The sequence below is a fragment of the Tenrec ecaudatus genome, chromosome 5, assembly GCF_050624435.1.
Source record: "Tenrec ecaudatus isolate mTenEca1 chromosome 5, mTenEca1.hap1, whole genome shotgun sequence".
Classification (NCBI taxonomy): Eukaryota; Metazoa; Chordata; class Mammalia; order Afrosoricida; family Tenrecidae; genus Tenrec; species Tenrec ecaudatus.
This window is the reverse complement of record NC_134534.1, coordinates 86,363,753-86,388,973: the sequence shown is the minus strand read 5'-3', so window position 1 is coordinate 86,388,973 and position 25,221 is coordinate 86,363,753. Positions and strand designations below refer to the sequence as shown.

The window sequence follows — 25,221 nt, the reverse complement described above, 5'->3', positions numbered from 1 at the left end:
CAACCCTAACTTGTAATTATTTTTTTTTACATTTTATTAGGGGTTGTAATTATTTTTAAATTCAGGATAATATTAATAGTGAGCATTTCATATTGAGCGCTAGTAGTTTAGCTTATGATTAATTCATGTTCAGGGATTTTTTTTAATAGAATTCAAATCAATAAAAGTTACCAAGAAAGCAGGTAAAGCTGGTTCTGCTATAATTATTTTTAATTTCTAAGACTTTTTTGAAGCTCATTTTAAAATAAACAATCCCTTTGTATTTCATCAATGAAATTTCTTTTGTTTTCTTTAAAAATTAATTGGTTTATTTTTTAACAGTTTTACTGACATAAATTCATATATACATTTCACTAGTTCAGTTACAATCATAGAAGTTGTATAACCATTACTATCAATTCCAAAATTCTTTGTACTCATTGTTATTCTTGTTTGTTTGTTTTTGGTTTTTAAAATCATTTTATTGGAGGCTCGTACAACTTCTATCACAATGCATACATACATCTATTGTGTCAAGCACATTTGTACATTTGTTGCCCTCATCATTCTTAAAACATTTGCTTTCTGAAAATTTCTTTCTATAAGGATTTTAATGATAGTTTTGTTTTGTTACCTCCCACACCCACTCTTGGATTGTCTCTAGACCTTGTAAGTTGTTTGGGCCTTGTTCTCTAAATTTGAGAATGCTCTTTGGTTTACTTTAGTATGAAACACTAAACTCCTTCGAGTCCAGGGCCCTTCCTTTTTGAGTTTCCCTGTGGGATGTTTTAAAGACCTGACTTTTTCAAATGTCAATATCTGTAGACCCTCTTCTAAGACAATTTAGTTTTCCAAAAACGAGTGTACCAGATTCCTGCCTGGAATGGCATTTGTCTGCCAGCTCATGTTCATGTATTAAGCAGACTCTTAGCAGACTACAGCCTAACCCCTGCTCTCCTCTGTTATCTAGTTGGGGAGACTTTGGTCCAGTTTTTGTCTGTAGAAAATCACCTGCCAGAATGGGGTTGGAATCAATACCAGGGAAGGTGTGGTTGAGTTACTGCCCCTCATTCTGACTTTCAGCCATTTCTCTGATGTCAGCCCCGCTTTCCTTGATAACCTACAGTTTGGGAACCTATGTCCTCCTGGGGCCTGAGTTGATTTTTCTGGAATGGTAGCTTTCTATGCAGATGTTTCATACTCTGATTTCTGATCATAGTTCATTCACCTGCTTTCTTTTCACAAAGTGTTGATATTTCTTATCTGATATTTCCAGTTTGCGTTGATTTTTGTTGGGTTTGCCATTTTTAAGTCTTTTGCTTTGCAGTAATGTCAGAAAGAACACTAATAAATGAGTTTCATCTGCCAGGATTAGTCTCAGTTCTTCCCTCAACACAACAGACGTTCAAGACCCTTCTCAGCACCCCACTTTTCACGATGGCTGTCTGCAAGGGCTCAGGTGTTCATTTATTTGCTTCTGTTGTGTTACCAGATTCCTGCCTGGAATGTCATGTGTCTCCCAACTCATCATCATGTTTTACATTCATTGCTTAAGCAATGTTGTGACCACACAACAAAACTTTTTTGTCATTATCTCCTCATGTTTTTAAAAAGTCTAAAGCTCATTTCAGTCAGGTTAACTCACTCAGTTTGGCTCACTTATTCAGGTTATCGCCCGCATTTGGTACAAACAGCAGGTTGGTTATTCGGAGACTATGTAGCGATCAGTATTCAAGAAGTGGGTTTCTTGTGGCAGTAACAAGATAAGCATGACCATGAGACACGCTGTGGGTGACGTAGGTGGGGAGAGAATGGAGTGGCAGAGGCTAGCGTGCCAGTCCCGGGAAAGCTCAGGATAAGCTTTCTATAGGAAAGTTCTTCTTGTCCAGGTAAGAAGAACTTTTTAATTCAATGAAAATGTACAGTTTCTATAAAGAAGTAATTATAAACCAACCTTGTGAACTATTTTACCATTTGCACAAGAGCTCTTTAACATGTTGAAGAGCAAGGATGTCACTTTGAAGACTAAGGTGTGCCTGCTTTATTTATTTAATTTTATTGTGAGCTCTTATCACCATCCATACATCCATTGTGTCAAGCACTTTTGTACATATGTTGTCATCATTGTTTTCAAAACATTTTTTTCTACTTGAGCTCTTGGTATCAGCTCAAATTATTTTTATTCTTTCAAGTCTTGCACTGACTGTTGTGTCTCCTTACCCACTTTTCTGTTATCTGTCCCCCTAGAAGCGGGTTATATGTAGATCATTGTGACTGGTTCTCCCTTTCACACCCCACATTCCCCTTACCCTCCTGATATGGCTACTTTCAATGTTGGTCCTAAGGGGTTTATCTGTCCTAGATTCCCTGTGTTGTCAGCTCTTATCTGTACCAGTGTACATGCTCTGGCCTAGCCAGATTTATGAAGTAGAATTGGGGTCATGATGGGGTAGTGGGGGGAGGAAGCATTAAAAAACTAGAAGAAAGTTGTATGTTTTGTCGGTGATATACTGCACCCTGACTGGCTCGTCTCTTCTTTGTGACCCTTATGTAAGAGGATATCCAATAGTCTACAGATGGGCTTTGGGTCTCCACTCCGCACTCCCCCTCATTCATTCACATTGATAGGATTTTTTGTTCTGTGGCCTGACCCACTTTAATTGCTGTATGTGCACGGGAAAGGTGGACAATGAATAAAGAGGATCATAAAAGAACTGATGCATTTGCATTACGGTGTTGGTGAAGAATATTGACAGTATTATGAACTGCCACAAAATAAACAGCTCTGTCTTAAAGGAAGTACAGCCAGAATGCTCCCTAAACATATGTATGGCATGACTTTGTCTCATATATTTTGAATATGTTATCGGAAGAGATCAATCCTTGTAATCTTAAACTTTCTGGAAAATAAAATGATATAAAATTTGATTATTTTCACTTCATATTTAGATTTTCCTTGCTTCTGCTTAATTTGGAGGAGTATTACTTTGAACAACATACAGCTAATCATATTCAGCACAAAGGCAGTCCAAATGAAAGGTAAGGGAAATTTTGGATCACTTTCTAACATTTGATATTTTAAAAATGAAATGTATGATCATAGAGGTTTTCCCAATCTTCCCTTATTGGAAACACCATGAGGAGGGGATGTATAAGTTGCTACCATGGCTGCACGTACTCCTTCTCAAAGCTCAGAAGGGCCCTGGTGACACGGCAGGCTACACACTGATCTGCTACCACAAGGTCCTTGGTTTGAACCTGCCAGATGCTCCTTGGGAGAACGATGAGGCTGTCAATTCCTATGAAGATGTAACGGGTGGGAACACAAAGGGGGCAGTTCCTCCCCATCACACAGGGTTGTTATGAATTGGAATTGACTTGGTAACAATTAAGTTTGGTTTTTTTTTTGGGGGGGGCCATAGCTTCAAATATTTTTCAAAGAAGAAAAGCATTACATGGTAATTCCTTTAATGTGGGTACTTAATGGCAGCTGGCTAAGAGATAGCTTTTTCCGTGTGTGTGTGTGTCATTCCTCTATATGAGATTATGCTATCATAACCTGGAAGTCAATTGGTAATATCTAACCAGATGACGCATAGATTGTAATCCGGCAGTTGCACTTTTAGGAAGCTGTCTAGAAGATCCACTGTCAAATATAAAAGTGACATGTACAGGGTTACTCATGGCAGCACTGTTTTCAACAGTAAAAGACGAATCACAGTCTGAGGGAGGAACGACCAAACAGACCATGCAATGCCCGCCAAATCAAGTAGATATTTAACACAATTAAATTTATTTAAAAAATGAACTTAACTATATGTAAAGTTGGTGATATAACCACTGAGAATTATTATTTTAGTTGACTTCAGAACACACAGTAATTTTATTATATGTCTTTTCAATATATCCTAAAAAAAATGGTGAAGGCATGAACTGATCTCCGTAATAAGACTGGTAATGTTGGTACTGTTATGTGAGAGCTATCTTATATACCCGCAGTTGCATTTATATAGTTCGTAAAGCAATGGAGTAAGTGTGTGAATGCTAAGGCCAACATTCCCAGTGTAAAAGAGATAGAAATATGAGTTTAAATAGGAACCTTGTACTCTTACAAATGAAATAAAAATGCTTTTGTAAGTTAGTGTATTTTGTGCATGGCTCCTATTAGTTGCAGGCCAGCTCTGACAACAGCTAACGACAGTGATACTTAGTTAGCATTTTATATGTGCTGGAGACATAGTTTAGTTGTAGTTAAATTGGACAGTGCATTAACATGAAATCATGATTACAGTACATGTAGAGGCAGGTTTTTCTGATCTCTAGAGAGAAGAGATACAGGAAATATTTTTGCTTTGTTTTCTGACTTTCATACTCTTTCTTCTTTTTAATTGCATTGTTGACATTTTATTAGCTGACACATCAGTGCCTGCTCTAGCTAAAATGTATGATGATTTTTTCACGACCTTTCTACGTTTATTCAACAATCTTTTGTACTTGATCCCTAGAAAAGTCAGGGGCTCCTTAAAGATATGCTCTAAGTCAGTGATCTTTGAACCAGATGCAGTGTCCCAGCCCATTATTAAGGTAATTACACTTTAAATATTAATAAGTATGTTCCATTTCTGTGTGTTTATTTTCTCTTTGCTGAGTTTTGTAATATTTCTTTTAATTTTATCCAGATTCCTTTGAGAGATTGTATAAAAATAGGACAATATGGAGAAAATGGAACCAGTAGACACTTTACAAAGTATGTTATTGCCACTAAATGCTTAATTCTGTTTCTTTCTTGCCTAAATTTTATATTTATTAACTTTATCTGTATTTTAGGACAAAATCTGCGGAAATTTCTCTCATTTTCAGTCAGGTAAGAAGCACATAATAGATATTTTTTTCCTGAATGAAGATTTATATAAACATACACTTTAATACAGTAACATTACTTTTGAAAATCTCAACTGAAGATTGTTGGGATAGATTTTTTTAAAGCTTTTTAAATTGAACCTGGGGGGGTGGAGATATATATATATATATGTATATTTCTGTGTGTGTGTGTGTATACACACACAGTTTGGAAGATATGTATGCAAAGGGCTGTAAATTCATCAAAGACTGTTTATTGGGTGTGTGATACATGCATACTGGCTCTTGAGCCCCAGGGATACCCTGGTGGTGTTTGCCAGATCTTTCCAGATAAGACAGTGCTTCCAATAGTGACCCCCGGTGTCATTTAGGAGACAGGAAACCAGAAGCACACCACGGAAACTGACCTCAGCTTGGCTTACTAGGACCAACAGGGCAGCAACTTTCTAGTTAATCTCAACTTTGCATACAGACATGCAGTTCATATTGTTCTTAGAACTGGTGAGATGGAGACCAATGAGACCGTAACTTGTCTGCTGCCATTGCATTGGTGTACGGGTATACCAAACCAAACTCATTGCAATTCAGTTAATTCCAACTCATAGTGGCCCTGTAGGGCAGCGTAGAAATGCCCCTGTGAGTTTATGAGACTATAACTTTTTACGGGAGTCTACAGCCCCCTCTTTGTAAATAAAGGGGTAGAGCTTGTCAGCACCACGTCCTTCTCGCGCTGGATTTCATGGTCTTCACAGTGGAGGACCAGAAGAGCCTGGATGCAGAGACTTAGTTCTCTGAGGTATTCGGGTCTTCTTAGGAAAAAAATCATTCTTGTGTGATCTAGCAAGTTAGGCAAAGCTGTGAAAAACAAAGGTAATCACGTTTCCTTATTGCAAGGCTGAATCAAAGCATTGATTTTCCAAGAAGTTGATGCCTAGTAACAGCAGACAGTGTTCCTGGCTTATTTTTTGGCTACTGCACCTTCTGTTCATGAAGCATTTATAAGAAAATGTATTTCATGGGCACTGAAAGAGCTCAGATTAAGTTATTTTCTATTGTTTATAATTCTAATAATAGGAAGAAACCATTTCGCTATTTTTGGCTTTGTATTCATAGGCATATATGAAAATAGTTAGAGCTGTCTTACTGGCTTGGTGGAAAGGACTGCCATGTTAATTCTGTTTCACACTTGTGCTCTCCCTGTTTCTGAACCACCATTCTTCATAATGGCCTTTTTCTAGAAAAGCCTTATCTTGAAAAGAACAGGTATTTTTTTAGTAAGAAATCTGATTTGTAACAAAGAATTATAATGTTTAAGAGTATTAAAAGTTTTAATTAGCTTCAAGCTTAGAACTAAAGATTAATATATATACACACATATATGTCAAGTTTTACTAGCTTGTGTAAGAACTGAGTCAAAGTGAGCTTATTGCCAGTGTTGCCTAGACAGACTATTCTTGTAACTTTGGGGGCCATACATAAACCAGGAAACTCTTGTGGGTTGAAACATTTTTTTATTGCTTATTAGCTCAGACGGTCTCAGAAATATAGTACATTAGTTTTGAGTTTTGCCTCTAAACTTTTCCATTGTTGTCAGGTAAAAGAGTGTGTGTTTAGTTATTATCTTCAAGGGTCTGGAGTTACAGAGGTGAATACAGTAGCCACAACCTCTCTCCCCTTGACTTTACTTTCCACAGTAGTGGAATTGACCCAAACCAAACCAAACCTGCCATCTAGTCGATTCCTACCCACAGGACAGAGTAGAACTGCTCCTTTGGATTTCCAATATTCTAAATCTTCAGTGGAACAGACAGCCTCCTCTTCCTCCCACAGACTAGATGATGAGTTTGAACTGCCATTGGCAGCTCAGTGCATAACCTACGATGCCACCAGAGCTCCTAGTAGGAAAGTTAGGCCACAAATCCCTATCTATTATGTCAGGACAAGAGGAGCGGGGAAAAGGAATGCATAGCTCTACTTTCATAGACCGATGAGCTCTTTCAGTTTCGAGGCTGAGCAATTTCCTCCTTTTGGTTTTCTAGCACTAAGTCTTTGCGATAATATTTTCATTTGTCTTCCTGAGCTGTCCTTTGACATTTTCTGTTCAGCTCTTTGATTTCATCATTTCTCCCATGTGAACAATTGAGAGCACATTTCAGGATCTCCTCTGACAGCCATACTGATCTTTTCTTTCTTTCCTTTCTTTTTATTGACATTTTGCTTTCTTCAGGAATGATGTTTTCACCTCCTTGGTGCATGAGCAGAGGATATTCATCAGAGGCTTAATTCACATGTTTTTCCCCTTCTCTTTTTTTTTTAACTCACACAACTTTTAAAATAGGTCAAAATGGAGATCAAATGATAGGGCATTACATTTTAATCTAACTGCGTCTACTATAATAACTTTATGGTGCTCTCTGTCTGATTATAAGGTGACTCACACCCCTCGACAGAGTCAGAGGATACTTAACCCCTGGGACCTGCAAATGAATGAGGTCTGACAGCCAGCTGTCATCTGCTGCACACCCGGGACTCACAATTTAAGCTGTGATCCCATTCCCTCCACCGGTTTTGGTTGGTGTGTTTCTTGAGGTGGGCTTAGTTGATCCCTGACTTAGATGGCTGCTTGCTTTAAGACAGTCCTTTAAGACTCCAAATGCTGTTCACTCTGGTAGCCAGGCACCATCAGGTTTCTTTGCCACACTTTGGTATAGATCCCTATCTTCAGTGATCTCTTCAGGAGGGTGAGCGTCAAGCAGGGCTATGTCATAAGAACGAATTGTTCTGAGATTGGGACTAGATGTAGAACCCAAAGTCCATTCATATATCTAGGGTTTATAGATGTCTCTGGTTCACTGTAGAGACATTATTTATGTATGATGTTGTTGATGTGATTCCACAGTTCATTAGGTCTTCTGACATTAGTGTCCATTGTAACAAATCTGTTCTTGAGATAGTCTCAAAATTCAGGTGGTATATATACCCAAGTTTGTATTTTGGCTCCTGTGAACTTGTTTTCATTTTCTTTAGCTTCAAACTGAACTTATAGAGTAGCTGGTGGTCTATACCACAGTAAGCGCCTGGCCTAATTTCAGCTGCTAATGTTAAGTGTCTCTATTGTCTCTTCTTCCCACAGATGTAGTCAGTTTGATCTCTGGGTATTCCATCTGGGCAGTCCATGTGTATATAGTCCCCTTTTGCGTTGTTGAAAAGGTATCTGCTACGAACAAGATTTTGGTCCCATATCATCCTGCAGTCTTTGCCTTTGTTTCTCTCACCAAGGGCATACTTTCCAAATACTGTTCCTTCCTCTGTATTTCCAACTTTTATATTCCAATCGCCAATAATTATCAATGCATGTTGAGTGTATGTTTGATCAGTTTCATACCGAAGAAGTTGTTAGAGTTCTTTAACTTCTTCATCACTAGCTTTGGTGGTTGGAGCATAAATTTGAATCATATTCGTATTGATTGGGCTTCCTTGAAGGCAGACAGATATCATACACTCACCGACAGCACTGTACTTCAAGGTAGCTCTTCATGTATCCTTTTTGGTGATTCATGCAGTGCTATACCTCTTGAATAGTTCATTCCTAACCTAGTAAACCAGTGATTTTGATTCAGAGTGGCCAATAGCAGTCCATTTCAGCTCACTAATGTTGATTTTTATGCCTTCCATTTCATATTTGACAACTTTCAATTTTCCCAGATTCATACTCAATACATTTTAATTTCCAATTATTAATTAATGTTTGCAGTTGTTTCTTCTCATTTTGGGTCATACCTTCTCTTCAAACAAAGTTCCTGAAAGTTTTACTTCCGCAAGCTTTATTCCATCCAGGTCATTATGGCTGCCTCAGTTCTTTTTTGAGTGGTGGCCTACCTGAGGCTCATTGGCTGGTACCATCTCTGTTCCGTTGCATGAGTTTTTCAGTATCTGACAGTGTTTCAATTCCGTCCATAAAGTTTTCAGTTCTTAATTCCTCAGAAATAAACAGCCTGTTACTTTTTCTTTGTCTAAGAACAGAATCACTTGTGGATCTTGTTACAAAGCAGATTCTGATTCAGTATATTTATTGTGGAAATTGACTGAGGCTCAGTAGAGTGTCGAACCAGAATTTACCAGTATATAAGCCCTAATAGTCTTGATGATTATTTTTAAATTTTAATATTGATTTATTTTAACAAATATCAGATCTTTCAAGCCATGTTAATCTTAATCTGAAAGAGTCTTGGTGATACAATGGGTAGTCAGTCTACGAGCTGCGAAGGTCCGTGATTTGCACCTATCAGCTGCTATGTGACAGGAAAGAGCTGGCGATAGATATCACATGAAGATGACAGCTTTATTCCTAACGGGCATGGATACTCGAGCTTACAGGGTCACTAAGCAGCTGAATGGACTTGACGGCACATAAAGAACAATATTGACCCAAGTGCTTTTGGAAATAGATATTATGTAACGGGGCTTTTTACAACATTAATCCTTTATTCTTAATTTATATTCTTTATGATGAAGAATCTTAAAATATTATTTGATTAGTACTGATTTGTCTTTCACAGGTATATTTCATTAAAGAGCATAACATTGTTGCACCATATAAAATAGAAAGGGTAAGTAAAACATTTTCTTTGTCCCAGCATGCATATAGTAATTTTGAGCAATCAGATTTTGTGACTGTTCATATATTTAATCAAATATTGAGATGTACATGAAATATCTTAAGATATATATAAAATAACTGCTAACTCTTATGTAGCAGTTGTAACAAAATTATCCAACAGAGCCATGGACTTTAGTCCAAAATAATTCAATTCACTTTTTGACTTAAAGGAAAAATATGCCTACTAGAAAAAAAAGTGTAGGTGATTCAGTTGTAAAAGTGCATTTGGAATAGGCAACATATATAAGATTATTTGCTGGGTACTACTGAGAATTTACTTGACATGATACTGAAATGAGACTGGAATACTTTATTTCATTCTTGCTGCTGCAACTTAATGTAATTAAAGGGTCAGTCTGACCAAAGGCAGTTTTCACGAGACCTAGGGACGGACTAATACCTCTTATAACACCTCTGTCAATTCCAGAGCCACCCTCTAGGAAGCACCGTCTCACAGGTTGAGTCTCAGTTCCGCTCTCCGACGAGACGCTGGCAGTTTGGCTACTTCCCCTTCTGTATGCTGCCTTTTCTTCACTAGTTAGTGGCTGTTTATCTGTTCCTACTCAGTGCCCTGGACTCTCCTTTCGCCAGGCTGTTCACTGTGACGCTGTATTCCTTTCCCACAGGAGCACAGACTAAGTAGACATGTTTGACGTTTGTAAGTAATGTTATAGTAAACTGATTTGGCCCTTTTCCTATCTTCTCCTGTTTGGACCCTTTTTCATTTTTATTAGGGCAAAATGGAGTATGTCTTTGAATTGGATGTTTCAGGGAAGGTGGAAGATGTTGTAGAGACCTTGCTTCAGGTAAGCCAGTGCTTCCTCTGGCATTTACTGGGCCAGTTAGGTGCCCAAGCTTTCTTGTAAATTTCTCATTTCTATATCTCACCCTAACCATGTTTGCTCATAAATATGACGTAGCTTTACTTGAATAAGTTGAACTGGAAAATATATGTTGATAATAAGCCATAGATGTTTTAGAAGAAATACCAACTGTTACTCAGTGAAATAATGGGTGCTGCTAAAGAAACACCAGTAAGTCTTCCGAGAGAGAAAATAACCGCACCTGTATTGATGATGTTTCAGCTCCACAGAGCATCCTGCCTTGACAAACTGGGGGATCAGACTGCCATGGTAAGAGTCTCTAAACACTGTCATGACTGCAAATTAGATCAATGTTTTATTTATAAATACTTATAGTCATGTTTTCAAAATGGTTCTGTTTTAATAGATAACTGCAATTCTGCAGTCACGTTTGGCCAGGACATCATTTGATAAAAACAGGTAAGTTTATTTTAGTAATTCTTTTGTAATCAGCTTCAGTCATCATGTCCCAGACTCATGTCTTTACCATCTACCTTATCAAAACCCTGTTTCTTGGAGAGTAGCACACCCACATTGCGGTCAAAATCTTAGGGATTTCCTCACTTCTTCCGGCTGACATCCTTTGATCTCTCATCGCCTTCTTGGCTTGTTCACACTGACGTCATCTCTCCTCCAAGACCAAACAAAAACATTCCCATTTATATTAAAATCAGTCTTTGCCGAGTCGTCTGCTGTGCCAAGTCCCCGTATGTGTGTGAAGTCAGCATGTTGTCATCAGTTCTGATGCGTGTGGTATTTGCGTGTGTGGACACCAATCCTACAATGTATTTTTAAAATTTACTTTAATTAACTAATTAATTTTTTTTGGTTTTCGTTTTAATTTATTTTTATTTTTATAGTACTATTTTTAAAACCTTGCTAGAATTTTGCTTGGGGTTCCATTGAATTATAAATCATTGGGGGAAATTTACTTATTCACTGACTTAGGTCTTCATATTCTTCTGTGCCTTCCTGTGATTTCTTCAGAGAGGTCTTCTGAATTTTGTTTAATATTGTGTTTTATTTATTTCGTTTATGTATATTATACTTTTATGATATTTTAAATGGTATCCTATTAAAATTTCATCTTTTGTCTATTGCTAATATATAGAAATGCAGTATAATAACTTCTTTTGTATAGATTTTATTTTCAGCATCCCAGCTAAACTCTGGTCACGTCCTACACTTCATGTGTCCATCTATCTAGAGTGTACATAATCTTACAGGTGGGTAATTGCCATTGCTATTCGGCAGCAGCTTAATTTGAAATGGCTGCATGCTAATATTATTTAGGCTTTTGCTGAGTGGTTCTGGTGGCCGGTGGACTGCTTGTGGGTCCATGCGCTGCAGTGTCAGCGCTCGAGAGCACCAGCTGCCTTGAGTGAGGAAGGGGAGCTTTCCCCTCCTGGAAGGGCTGGCAGTCTTGGGAACCCACAGGCACTGCTCTGTGGAGGGAGGGTTGCTGTGTATTGGAAATGACTTGATGGCTCTAAGTTTGGTTTGGTTTTTATTTGAGAGGCCTTTATTAAGAGTTGATGTTTAATAATGAAATTATAATTTTCTTTTTAACACAACTTTTGTGGGTGCCTGTGTGGGAAGCCGAGTCACCCTGCTCCTTCCCATACATTATAAATGATTGAAGAACTTACCAGGACAGCCATTTGAGCAGTAAGGTGTTTTCTGTATTTATTTTGTTTATTTTTCACTAGATCGCCTCCCTTTTCTTTGCATTTTTATATTGGCATCAGTGGATTGCCTGGTGAAGAATAGCTTACCATTTTAGAAAGGAAATAAAATAATGATAGGAAGAATTGGCTTTTTTTTAACTTATTTAAAATGTATTACTTTTCTAAGAAGTGATGTAGTTCTGGGTTTCAACGTGACATGAAACATAAAAGGAATTTAAAGGTTCTTAATTTACTCAGTCTTTGAAAGGTAAGGCTCAAGAATTTGGGAGGGAAATTTTTATAGCGTAGAGTGGGTTATTTCAGTATCATGCACTTCCTCTAAAATAAGGAAGTAAACTTTTGCTTCATAAGCCTTTGTGTTAGGCCAGTTGACTAGAGAAACAAATCCAGAGATGCTTTACTTATATACATGCTTGTGTAAAAAAGAGATTATATAAAAAAATAGTGATATATCAAGAAAACATTCCAGCCCAGACCAGCTCAAGTCCATAGTCTGTAAGTTCCTCTTCAGACTCAGCAGTCACATGCCATGATGCAGAATGGAGGAATTTTATAGGCTTGTGGGTGCAAAGTCACGTGGATCGCAGGTCGGTGGAAACATCACGGTCAGGGCAGCTCTCAGGGTGGCTAGCAAGCAGGAGAGTCAAGGCAGCGAGGAGGGGAGATTCCCTGTGCTCCACTTAGGAGAAGGCCATGACCACAAGGAGGTACCCTCAAGCTGTGACCTGATTGGCCGGTTGGATACCACCACTTTTGTGTATCTTCAAGTTGACATACAAGTCTATAACTACCACAGCTTTCATCATAGTATTAAGAAATACTTTGTTTTGAAGGAATATAATGTGAAATAAATTTATTTTTGCCTGATTTTTTATTCTGAAAATTTTAAATCTATGCAAGTTTGAAAAGTAATATAATGACACATACATTATGAGTCAGTTAAGATATTAGTTAGCATTTTCCCGAAGATATTAGTTAACATTTCCCCAAAATTTGCTTTAATTTTTGCCTGTTCATGGGTGCCTTCTCCATGTGTTTGTTTTTATGAGGCACTTTCAAAAAGTTTATAGAGTTAGAATTAGAAGATAAAATTAAAAATATAAATTTATTTATCAACATCAAGTTCAAGACCCTTTTGTAAACAAAGATACCAGCCATTTTGCCCAACTTTAAAGAACAAAGGATCTTGGAAATTCACTCATGTCAGTGCCGGCTTTTCTACATTATTAATGGAGGAAAACAGGTGCTTTTAATAGTTTTTTTTTAAGATTATGAAATAAAGTCAGAGCTAAAATAGGACTGTAAGGTGGATACCTAATGATTTCCATAGAACCAACATTTGCAAAATTGCCCTTGTTTGATGTGAGAAATAAGCAATAGAAAAACATTGTGGTGGAAATTTCTTATGCATTTTTCTCCTAAGGCTTTAGCAACTTCTCAAAGCACTCATATTAAGCAGGTGATACTGTTCTTCAGCCCTCCAGAAAGTCAATGAGCAAACTATCTGAATATAACAAACAAAAACCTGTTGCCATGACCTTTCCACCCTTGTGTTGACTGGACCGCATCCGCCTCCTGGCAGCCATCACTCCGAGTGTGCTGTGTCAGCATAGCGTACTGTGTAAAGAAGCCATGTTCTGTCTTACGAAGCCTTCAAAGAAATGCTTCAGGATCTTGATGCCAGTGTTTAAAAGCCTCATTAAAAGAGCTCTTATCTGTTTTGGTATCCATCTAGCAGAAAGTTTGCTCAACTTTTATTTTTAAATCACAATTGTGTAAATGGGGCCAATTGAGGTATCTATGGTATTGGCTATTGTTTCTGCTGCCTTTTCAATTGGGGCATGAACAAGATTAATTTTTTAAATAAGTAAAAAATTAACGGGAATGGTTGGCTACTGTAGGCTTTGTCTTCAGCATTGTCTCGTCCCTTCTTAAAATGAGTAATACATTTGTAGATTGCTGATTTCTCAGGATATTGTCCCCATATACGTTCCTAAAGAATCAGTTAGACCTCCCTTCTTCTTCCCAAGCTTCACCATAAAGTACAATTTTAGCAGAATTCATGTTGCTCTGATAGGGGCTCTTTTCAAACTGGAGATCTTATCCTTTTTGGTGCCTAAAACCAGTCTTGTTCAGACTTGTTATAACAAAATAGGACAAGTTTATTTCAGTACAAAAGCATCTTAGAACCCATATAATTAAAAAATAGTTTGCATTTTTCCTAAGCTTTTTGAAGAGTCCTTGTGTATATATAAGGTTTTGCAGATCCCTCTTAAAATAAACTGCAAGATAGCCTGGTATTTCTCCCTAAAGTGTTTGGGTGTGCATTTCTTAAAAGCACATTTTGCTGCATTCCTTAATACCATTATTATACCCTCTTAACAGTAATTCTGTAATATTATCTGATATTATAGCTCCATTTTCCTTCAAAATACCTTTTTAAAAGTAATATTTTTTCAGTCTTTCAGCTTTCTCCCACTGACTCTCACATTTGGAGGCTTCTGGTTACTTATCTGTTAGGTCATTTTCCACGCTTGCTGGTGACCTGGTTTTTCCTTTTGGATGTTTTTTCTTCCGATTGTTATAGAGGAATTTACTTTCTATGTGAACGGTTGGCCATCTTGAACCAGTTTCCTTAGTGATATTTCCTTTTAGTTTGCTTGTTTGAAACCCACTTGTATGTCACCAAAGAATCCACCTCTGTGTCAGTTCTACTATTCTTCCTTTTAATGCCCTCTCTGACAGTTGTTTAGATCTTATGGCCGAGCAAGGGGGGGAGGGAAGGGCGGGGGTTTAAGGCTGTGACCCCTCTCTCTCTCAGAAAACAATCCTTTTTTTTTGCTTCCATATGTTTACATATGCATTTATTTTTCCCTTTTGCTTGTGGAATATAATATGTACAAAGAAAACCATAATTGATGTAGTTCCACAGTTCAGCTCATCAGTCAGTTGTAGCATCCCATCAAACTCTTCGTATATGTTGTTCTTTTTCTTACTTCTTCCTTTTGCCTCCCCTCCACTCAGTGTCCTGCCACGCTCCTCTCCTCCACCAAGCCTTGTTGTAGTCTTTAAAGTGCTATCCATTGGATAAGCCGTTTTTCTTTTTTCCTTTGTAATAATGGTGCCATGAAATATTTCTTTATGAGATTGACTCACTTTGATGAGTGAGCATAATGATGTCTAATTTTGTCCATGTCTTAAGGTGTTTTTTAATCACGCATAATATCCCATTGTATGAATGTACCAGAGTTTATTTATCCATTACTCCACAGACAAGGTGTTTTATAATTTCCATCTTTTGTTGTTATAGAAATAGCTGCAGTGAACATAGGTGCGCGTGTCTATCTGTGTTTTGTTCTTTATAGCTATACCAAGTGTAGAAGTGGCAGAAGGTATTTGCCTTGGCATTTGTTTAAGGACGCGCCATACTGATTTCCACAGCGACTGCTAATTCTACACTCCCACTAGCAGTGTATCAGCATTCCAGTCTCTTCACATCCTGAAGAGTGTCTTTGTGAGTTGGTGTCTCATTCTTGTTTTAATTTGTAGTTCTCTTAAGGTTAAGCAGTGTGAGCCCTCCTCATATGATTGATTGCTGACCACCTCGATGTTATCTGTGATAAATTGTTCATGTCTTGTGGCCCTTTTGTGGCTGGGTTATTTATATTTTTCTACCTAAGATATAGTGTTCTGTAGATTTTTAAATTTAGCATTTTATCTGATATATCTTTACTAAATATTCTCCTCAATCTGTGGGTTCTCTTTTTAACTCTTTTTTTGATGAAATCTTCTGATGTGCACAAATGTATTTTTAGAAGGTCCTTCTCCTCAATTCTGTCTTCTGTGCTGTGGGTATTTTGCATTATGCTTGATAGTGTATTTATTTATGCCTTGCATTTGGGCTCTTAAATTTGTCCCTATTTTGTCATTGATGATCTTTATCGTTCTGAGGTTTTTAATCCATCTTTAATTTGTGTTTCTACTTGGTTAGTTGATGATTAACCAAATAGTTGGTGATTAGTTTGATTTACTTGAAGAACTGTGCTGGGATTTGGATTAGAATTGCATTGGATTTGTAAAGGGTTCTTGGTAATATTCACATTTTTATTATATTTAGTATTCCTATTCAGGAGCATAGAACATTTTCCATTTGTGTAAGTTTCTCATAGAAGTGTTTTATAGTTTTCATTGTACAATTTTTTTGTTTCTCTGGTAAGATTTATTTCTAGATACATTATCTTTTTGGAAGGTATTATAAATGATACTGTTTTTTCATTTCTTTTTCAGTGTCATCTTGTTAAATATTTAAGAATTCAACTAATTTCCGTATGTTGGTCTTATATCCTACGTATTTGCTAAATTTTCAAATAGTTCAAGCACATTTTTAATGAAACCTTTGGGGGTTTCTACATATAAGACTGTATCATCTGAGTAGAGTTCTGTTTACTTTGTGCCGGTGTGGATGCCGTTAAGATCTTTCTGATTTTTCAGCTCTGGCTAACACTTGTAAGACTATACAAAGGGTAACCCCGAGTGGCTCCCATTTTAAGAGGGGATTTTTCTGTTTCTCTCCATGAAGTGAGATGTTAGTTGTTGATTTTGTATATATGGCCTTTATTACATTGAGAGATTTCTCTTCTATCCCTATTTTTAAAAATTGTTTAATCAAATTTTCCTTTTGCCTGAAATGACTATATGCAATTTCTAAATTAGGAAATAAAAGTAGGAAGTCAAATTCTAAATTGTACCTTATTGTATGACTTTTTTAAAATCAAAAGGATGTTGAATTCTATCACATGCCTTTTCTGCATTGATTGATATAATCATATGGGTCTTACCTTTTATTTTGTATATGTGGTGGCTTACATTGATTATTTTTCTAATATTTAAAACATCCTTGCAAACTTACTTTAAATACCACTTTTATCATGATATATTATTATTGTTTTTTAGATGCTTTATTCAATTCTGTTGACTAGAATTTTACAATTTTCAATTATGATTTCTTTGCCTGGCTTACTTAGCAGGTTTATAAACGAGTTTGGTAGAATATCATCTGTTTCTGTATCATTAAATACTGTATGTAAGATTTGTGTCTACCCTTTAAAAAAAAATATTTTACTGGGAACTCACAACTCTTATCACGATCCAGACATCCACCCATTGTATCAAGCACATTTGTACATTTGTTGCCATCATCATTTTCAAAACATTTTCTTTCTACTTGAGTCCTTGGTATCAGCTTCTTCTTTTCCCCCCTCCAACTTCCACCCTCCCTCATGAACTCTTGATAATTTATAAATTATTATTTTTTCATGTCTTACACTGACCAATGTCTCCCTTCACCCACTTTCTTGTTGTTCATCCCTCTGGAAGGAGGTTATAGGTACATCATTGTGACTGGTTTCCCCTTTCTCCCCCACCTTCATGGCTGCTCTCAGTATTGGTCCTGAGGGGCTTATCTGTCCTGGATTCCCTGTGATGAAGGCTCTTGTCTCTACCCGTGTACAAGCTCTGGTCTGGCCGGATTTGTAAGGTAGAATGGGGGTCATGATAGTGGGTGGGGGGAGAAGTATTAAAGAACTAGAGGAAAGTTGTATGTTTCATCAGTGTTATACTCACCCTCACTGGCTCGTCTCCTCCCTGTGACCCTTCTGTAAGGGGATGTCCAATTGCCTACAGATGGGCTTTCAGTCGCCACTCAGCACTCCCCCTCATTCACAATGACATGATTTTTTTTTTTGTTCTGGGTACTTGATGCCTGATACCTGATCCCATTTGCACCTCATGATCACACAGGCTGGTGTGCGTCTTCCATGTGGGCTTTGTTTCTTCTGAGCTAGATGACCACTTGTTTATCTTCAAACCTTTAAGACCTCAGATGCTATGTTTTTTGATAGCTGGGTACCATCCGCTTTCTTCACCACATTTACTTATGCACCCACTTTGTCTTCAGCAATCATGTCAGGAAGGTGAGCATCATGGAGTGTCAGTTTAATAGAACAAAGTGTTCTTGCATTGAGGGAGTTCTTGAGTAGAGGCCCAATGTCTATATGCTACCATAATACTAAACCTATAAATGTATGTACATAGATCTATTCCCCCATAGTCATATATAAGTATATTTACATATGTACATGCCTATATTTAGACCTCTATAACTGTCCTTTGCCTCCTAGTTCTTTCCTATTTCCAACTGATGTCCAGAAGTCTTTTAGAATTATTGTATTTTGCTCTATTTGTCTCTTCATTTCTATAAGAGTGTTAAATTAATGTATTTTTAAAATCTTTCATTGGCTATGTAGATATCAATTATAGTTATGGTTTCTTGTTGAATTAAAGCTTTCGTGATTATATAATGACCTTTATCTCTCATAGCGTCACTTCCTTGTCTGTTTTGTCAGAAGTTAATATTGCTACTTCTGTTTTCTTTTAACTGCTGTTAACTTAGTATATTTCCCCCCATCCTTTGGTATGTAGTCTGTTTTTGTATGTGACTAATGTGGGTACCTCGTAAGCAGCATATCAAGAGCTCGTGTTTTCTTATCCATTTGGTTAGTCTTTAGTGAGTTCAACCCATTTATACTCAATGTTATGATAAATATACTTTTTTATTTTAATAATTCATTTTATTGGGGGCTCTTACCACTCTTATAATAATCTATACATAAATTGTATCAAGTACATTTATACATATGTTGCCATCATCAGATAGATATACTTTTATTGACATCATTTTTATTATGTTTTTTAAATGATAATTGGTTTCAATGTTAATTTTTTTGCTACATTTCTTTTGTTTATAAATTTTCTTTTCAATATTTTCTTGCTTTTTTGGTTTTGTTTTTGCCCTAGTTTTTAACATGATAGTAAAGTTTTCCTCTTCCTTGTTCTGTTCCTTGTTTTTTCCTTGATGATTGTTTTTTATGGATTTCTTTCCAAATTCATAACAAATTGTCTTTCGCAACTGACTTTATATCTTCTCATTTGACTATTAATTACCTGCCCTTCTCTCTCTCTTGTGTGTATTTGTTGTTGTTGTTGTCATTTTGTTGTTGTAGAAATGTTATCTGTGGTATCTAATTTTGGTTCATATAGTTCTATTTCACTTTATGTATTGCTTAAGTAGGAAGTGAGCTGTTGGTTTCTCTCCTTCTCACTCACCCCTAACTAACACCGGGGAGGGCACCAATACTTCTCCTCCAACATACTTTGGTGGGGATTGAGTTCAACCTTAAGTGGGAAGATTCACCCAGGCTCGTGTGCTTTGGGCCTGAGAAGGTTCCTACCTACTAACTGTGTTCTAGTTGGATAGGGGAGTTTTAGATCAGCTGTAAACTGGCTCCCAATAACTAGCTGAATTTTTAGGAACCAGGCTATCGTAGAACTTCATTGGAGTACAGTGTGTTAGGCAGGGTTCTGTAGAGAAACAAAACCAGGACACTTATGATTATATGTGTATGGATGGGTTTATACAGTAAGAAGGACTATAACAGCGAATTAGTCCATATGCTGTACAGAGAGGGCTCAGTTCAACTCACTTCTGTGGAACAGTTGATATACTAGAAGTCCTTTGACTCACATGGGCTGCCAAGTCCAAAGTCAAGGAAGCAGACAGCTGAACCATTCCTCAGGCTAGGCAGGCAGAGTCTGCCCACAGGCAGCAAATAGCAGAGGGGGTTAGTAATAGTCAGTAGCTTGGAGGCTTAGCGAAGCAGGCCTGGATGGGATATCCCACTGAAGCAATGCTGGATGGGATATCGAACTCAAGCAATGCAAGGTGACAGAATCCACCAGCCTCAAGTTCAAGCGATGTACACACCAGCAGAGTGGGGAAGCAGGTATCGAAGGAGCCTCAAGCTCTAGTGACAGGAACCACAGGTTGGCTTGGTCCACAAGAAGTGTAGCTCACAGATTGAGGCAGAGAACTAGCTAAAGCATCAGCACACTGGTCCGATCACTAGAAAGCAAAAGGGGATGGTGGGGGCAGGCCTTGCAGAGCCATTTATCTCTTTGCCCTCCGATCAAACTGCCACCTGATTAACCCCACGTTTCTATTGGCCAGGTTGGCGTAATAAGCGTAACTATCACAAGGGGTTAACTGGGAACTGACACAATGGAATCAAGAATCTGTGATCTTGACATAAGACCAAAATACGCAAAAATCAAGCTATGAAAAAATACCCCAAAAGCAAAAGAAAGCCTAAGAATTTTAAAAATAATTTTATTGGGGGCTCGTACAACTCTTATCACAATCCATACATCCATCCATTGTGTCAAGCACGTTTGTACATTCATTGCCCTCATCTTTCTCAAAACATTAGCTTTCTACTAGAGCCCTTGGTATCAGCTCCTCATTTGTCCCCCATATCCCCGAAAACCTAAGAATTTTATAGGACACTTCCAAAAGGAACAACTTGTCATTGGAAGGAACAGTCTCTAGATAACTTATCTGCTGACTTCACTGTGGGTGTGAACGTTTATCAGTCAGGTAGCCCACAGAGAATGCTCGAGGTGGGGTAGTCACACTCTAATGTATGTGCCACCACGGAGGTCTCCCATGTTGCTGTTAGGTCCCACCCTGTAGTATGTTGTCTGTGAGTATAGTCTCAAGTTGCCAGCCTCCTAGGACACCACATTTCCCGGGGAGAAGACAGAGCCAACCGTGGCTTCAGGGAGATTTGCCTTGTTGATTTCAAAGGCTCAAAATATGGGAAACACACCTAGAAGCAGGTAGTGATGTGACTGTGGGAGCAGACTCTACTGTGAAGGCCTGTAGTTGCAGCAGCCTGGCAGCCAATGGTTACTAGCTGAGGGAGGAGTATCAGGTTCTGGTTAGATGCCCCACGGAGGTCTGCCATGTTGCTGCCAAAGTTCCCTAGTTAGATTTTAAGCGTGTGGTCCACTTTCAGGTTTCCTATTTTGTAATTCACAACCGCCAGTCATCAGTCCTCAGTGCCAGCCAGAAGTAGGGGCAGACTAATCCTCGTTGACCTCTAGTGGAGTTTGTCCTGTTCTGGAGATCGGAGATGTGAGGTGGTACCAGGGTTAGCAGGTAGACTGCTAAATCTGGGAAGAGACTTCACTATAGAACCTTCTGTGGCAGTCCAGTGTGGACTTGCAGCTGAGAGTGCCTGATGGGCGAGGTGCTAACACACTCTGCAGGGATTTCGGGGACATTTGCCGTATTCCCCAAGATCTACCCTGTAGTTTGTTGGCTTGGGTGTGGCCTCCACTAAAATGCCTACTTCCTAGCACACAACAATTTCAGTCAGTTGTCCTAAGCACCACCTGAAGGAGACTGACCAGAACTGATTCCTAAACGGTCTATCCTGTTGATTTCAGAGGCCCGAGCTTTGGTTAGGGAAGCTAATAGTAGCGTCTTGAATTAAACAGAGACCTTTACCAGCGGTGTAAATTAGGTCATTTAGCCAACAGTGTCCAGGCGGGGGAACTCCTGGCCAAGTCTGCCTTCATGGCTGAGACCAGAAGCTTGGCCTCCTGTCTCCATACAGGCAGGTTCTCCTTGCTGCCATTACTCCAGTTCACAGTTGCCGGGAGCCAACTTGGGATGGGGAAGATTGGTGGGAGAAGCAATTTATTGATGGATTGATTGATTCTTTGCTGTCTGTAGTTCCCCATGCTTTCTTCTGCTTCCAGATTCAAAGTTTCTCAAAGCTGTGTATCATTTCCTCATTGTATTTCTTGTTGTTTATGTGGGGAAGGATTGAAACAAAAATCTATTTAGCCTTTATCTTCCCAGAATCTTCTAGTACTAGTATGTAGAAACACATTTCACTTTTGTATATTGACCTTGTATTCTATCTAAATTCTAGGGAGTTCTCCCTCCCTAGTAACATAGGGTCACTTTGAGTGAGCATCGACTCGATGGCGGGGAGTTTAAATTCCATATGGTATTTCATGTATTTAATTATGTAATCTGTGAATAATGAACTTTGCTTTTTTCTAATCTTTATTATTTTTATGTCAATTTCTTACTTCATTGTACTATTTAATGATTAGGTGTTATGGGTTTGGATATCACTTGATCTTATAGGAAAAGGGTTTACTGTTTTCTTTTATTTTTTTTATTTTAACAATTTATTAGGGGCTCATACAATTCTTTTCACAGTTCATACATATACATACATCAATTGTATAAAGCACATCTGTACAGTCTTTGCCCTAATCATTTTTTCTCTTTTCTTCTTTTACATTTTATTAGGGACTCAAACAACTCTTACCACAATCCATACATATACATACATCAATTGTATAAAGCACATCCATACATTCCCTGCCCCAATCATTCTCAAGGCATTTGCTCTCCACTTAAGCCCCTTGCATCAGGTCCTCTTCCCCCCCCCCTCCCCATTCCCCCCTCCCTCATATGCCCTTGGTAATTTATACCTCGTTATTTTGTCATATCTTGCCCTATCCGGAGTCTCCCTTCCCCGCTTCTCTGCTGTCCCTCTCCCAGGGAAGAGGTCACATGTGGATCCTTGTAATCAGTTCCCCCTTTCCAACCCACTCACCCTCCACTCTCCCAGCATCGTCCCTCACACCCTTGGTCCTGAAGGTATCATCCACCCTGGATTCCCTGTACCTCCAACCCTCATATGCACCAGTGTACAGCCTCTGTCCTATCCAGGCCTGCAAGGTAGAATTCGGATCATGGTAGTTGGGGGGAGGAAGCATCCAGGATCTGGGGGAAAGCTGTGTTCTTCATCGATACTACCTCACACCCTAATTAACCCATCTCCTCTCCTAAACCCCTCTATGAGGGGATCTCCATTGGCCGACACTTGGGCCTTGGGTCTCCACTCTGCACTTCCCCCTTCATTTAATATGGTATATATATACATATATACACATACATATATACATATACACATATATACACATACATACACACACTTATATCTTTTTTTTTTGCATGATGCCTTATACCTGGTCCCTTGGGCACCTCGTGATCGCACTGGCCGGTGTGCTTCTTCCATGTGGGCTTATTTGCTTCTGAGCTAGATGACCGCTTGTTCACCTTCAAGCCTTTAACACCCCAGACACTATCTCTTTTGATAGCCGGGCACCATCAGCTTTCTTCACCACATTTGCTTACGCACCCATTTGTCTTCAGCGATCCTATCATGGAGGTGTGCAGTCAATGATATGATTTTTTGTTCTTTGATGCCTGGTAACTGATCCCTTTGGGACCACTCGATCACACAGGCTGGTGTGTTCTTCCATGTGGACTTTGTTGCTTCTGAGCTAGATGGCCGCTTGTTTATCTTCAAGCCTTTAAGACCCCAGTCACTATCTCTTTTGATAGCCGGGCACCATCAGCTTTCTTCACCACATTTACTTGTTCACCCACTTTGGCTCCAGCCGTTGTGTCGGGAGAGTGAGCATCATAGAGTTCCAATTTAATTAAAGAAGGTATTCATGCATTGAGGGAGTGTTTGAGTAGAGGCCCAAGGTCCTTCCGCCATCTTAATACTTGACCTATAAATATAGACACATAGATCTATTTCCCCATCCTCCTATATATATTTGCATGTACATGTCTTTGTCTAGACCTCCATGAATGCCCTTTGACTCCTAGCTCTTTCCTCCATCTCCCTTGACCTTCCTCCTGCCCTACTACCATGCTTCATCGCCACCTGGGCTAGAGTATACCTCTTCTCTAAGCAACCTTACCCTTGATCATTTCCCACCAGGCCTGCCACTCCCCCTTCTTTACCATTTGGGGTCCCATGTTTTTCCCTTGTCCCTGGGTTTGTTAACACCACTTCCTTACCCCCGCTACCCCCCCACCCCAAGTCCCCCCGGAACTGTTGGTCCCGTTGTTTTTCATCCAGATAGTTCATCCAGCCTGTCCTATTCAGACAGACCTGTGGAGTCACTAACATGCACGAAAACTAGACAGAGGAAAACAAAGCAACAGTATATAACCAGACAACAAAACAACAAAAACAAACCACTGAAAAAGAACAGAACAAAACAGTTCACAAGAGAAAAGCTTGTAGTTAGTTCAGGGATCGTTTGCTGGCCCTTAGGAGCGTTTTCCAGTCCAGTCTGTTGGGGCACCACGCCCTGGCCCCAAAGTCCACTTTCAGCATTCCCTGGGGACCTTGCCTCTCCATTCCCTTGCTGTTCCGCTGCACTCCCCCAGTGATTTGCCTCGGTGTGGTGGAATCAGGTCAGGTGCAGTTCCCACACTGTGTCTCCGGTGCTGTCCCCTGTATCGCCCTTAGTCACTGAGGGGCATCATGTCTCATAGTAGGGCCAGCCATGTTGTTCTCTCTGTGGACTGGCTGCTCTACTCAGGAACATCATCATCACGGCCTGGTGGGCCAGGCTGTGCTCCACTCTCTCCTCCTGCCCCTTCATCTGCTCCCGTTTGCTCGGATCAAATATGTCCATCTCCCATAGCTGCAGAGTCAATGTCGTCCTTCGGAACAAATTCTTTTCGGGGGAGGGGCAGGAATCCACTTAATTTATGGTGCTGGGGCCAGCCTTACTGTTTTCTATAAGTGTAGAGTTTTGTCATTTACTTTTTTGTATCTACTGAGATGATTATGTTTCCATCTTTAGTAATATTATAATTGTATTGATTGGTTTTTAAAAATATTAATATAATCTTATGTTTATGAAGCAAACCCAAGTTGATCATGATCCTTTTTATATATTGATAGGTTTATATTGGAAATATTTTGATAATGATTCTACTTCTATAATCATTAGAGATATTGCTCCATAATTCTTTAGTAATATTTTCATCAAGCTTTGGTATTTGGGGTATATGACTTTATGAGTTTGGAGATGTTTCCTTATCCTCTGTTCCTGGAAAAATTGTTAGGGATTATATTTTTCCTTAGTTTTTACATAGAATTTAATGGTGACGCAATCTAGGCCAACATGTTATTTGAGATTTATTTTATTGACTATTTTAGTTGTCCATGTTTTCTTGAGTCTGTTTTGGTAAAAAAAAATTTCCATTTCATTTGTCAATTTTATTGGTGTGGAGTTCTTTATGTGCACTTTGTTTAAATTTTCATTTAAGTAAAACATATATGACATTGACATAATTTACCATGTCAGAGCATGCAGCCTGTGCCATTTGAATACATTTACACTGCTATGTAGCTACCCCTCTATCTGGTCCAGAGCG

At 38.7% G+C, this 25,221-nt stretch overlaps 1 protein-coding gene across 1 annotated transcript in view; it reads left to right on the top strand.

Moving 5' to 3' along the window:
- Positions 1-25,221, top strand: part of NSMAF (neutral sphingomyelinase activation associated factor) — a 71,494-nt gene that overhangs the window by 7,163 nt on the left and 39,110 nt on the right. Inside the window, exons 2-9 of the mRNA XM_075549701.1 lie at positions 2,929-3,018; positions 4,485-4,563; positions 4,659-4,726; positions 4,807-4,843; positions 9,399-9,449; positions 10,234-10,305; positions 10,585-10,632; positions 10,730-10,782. Coding sequence (XP_075405816.1) covers positions 2,929-3,018; positions 4,485-4,563; positions 4,659-4,726; positions 4,807-4,843; positions 9,399-9,449; positions 10,234-10,305; positions 10,585-10,632; positions 10,730-10,782 — 498 coding nt within the window. The remainder of the gene's footprint in view (positions 1-2,928; positions 3,019-4,484; positions 4,564-4,658; positions 4,727-4,806; positions 4,844-9,398; positions 9,450-10,233; positions 10,306-10,584; positions 10,633-10,729; positions 10,783-25,221) is intronic.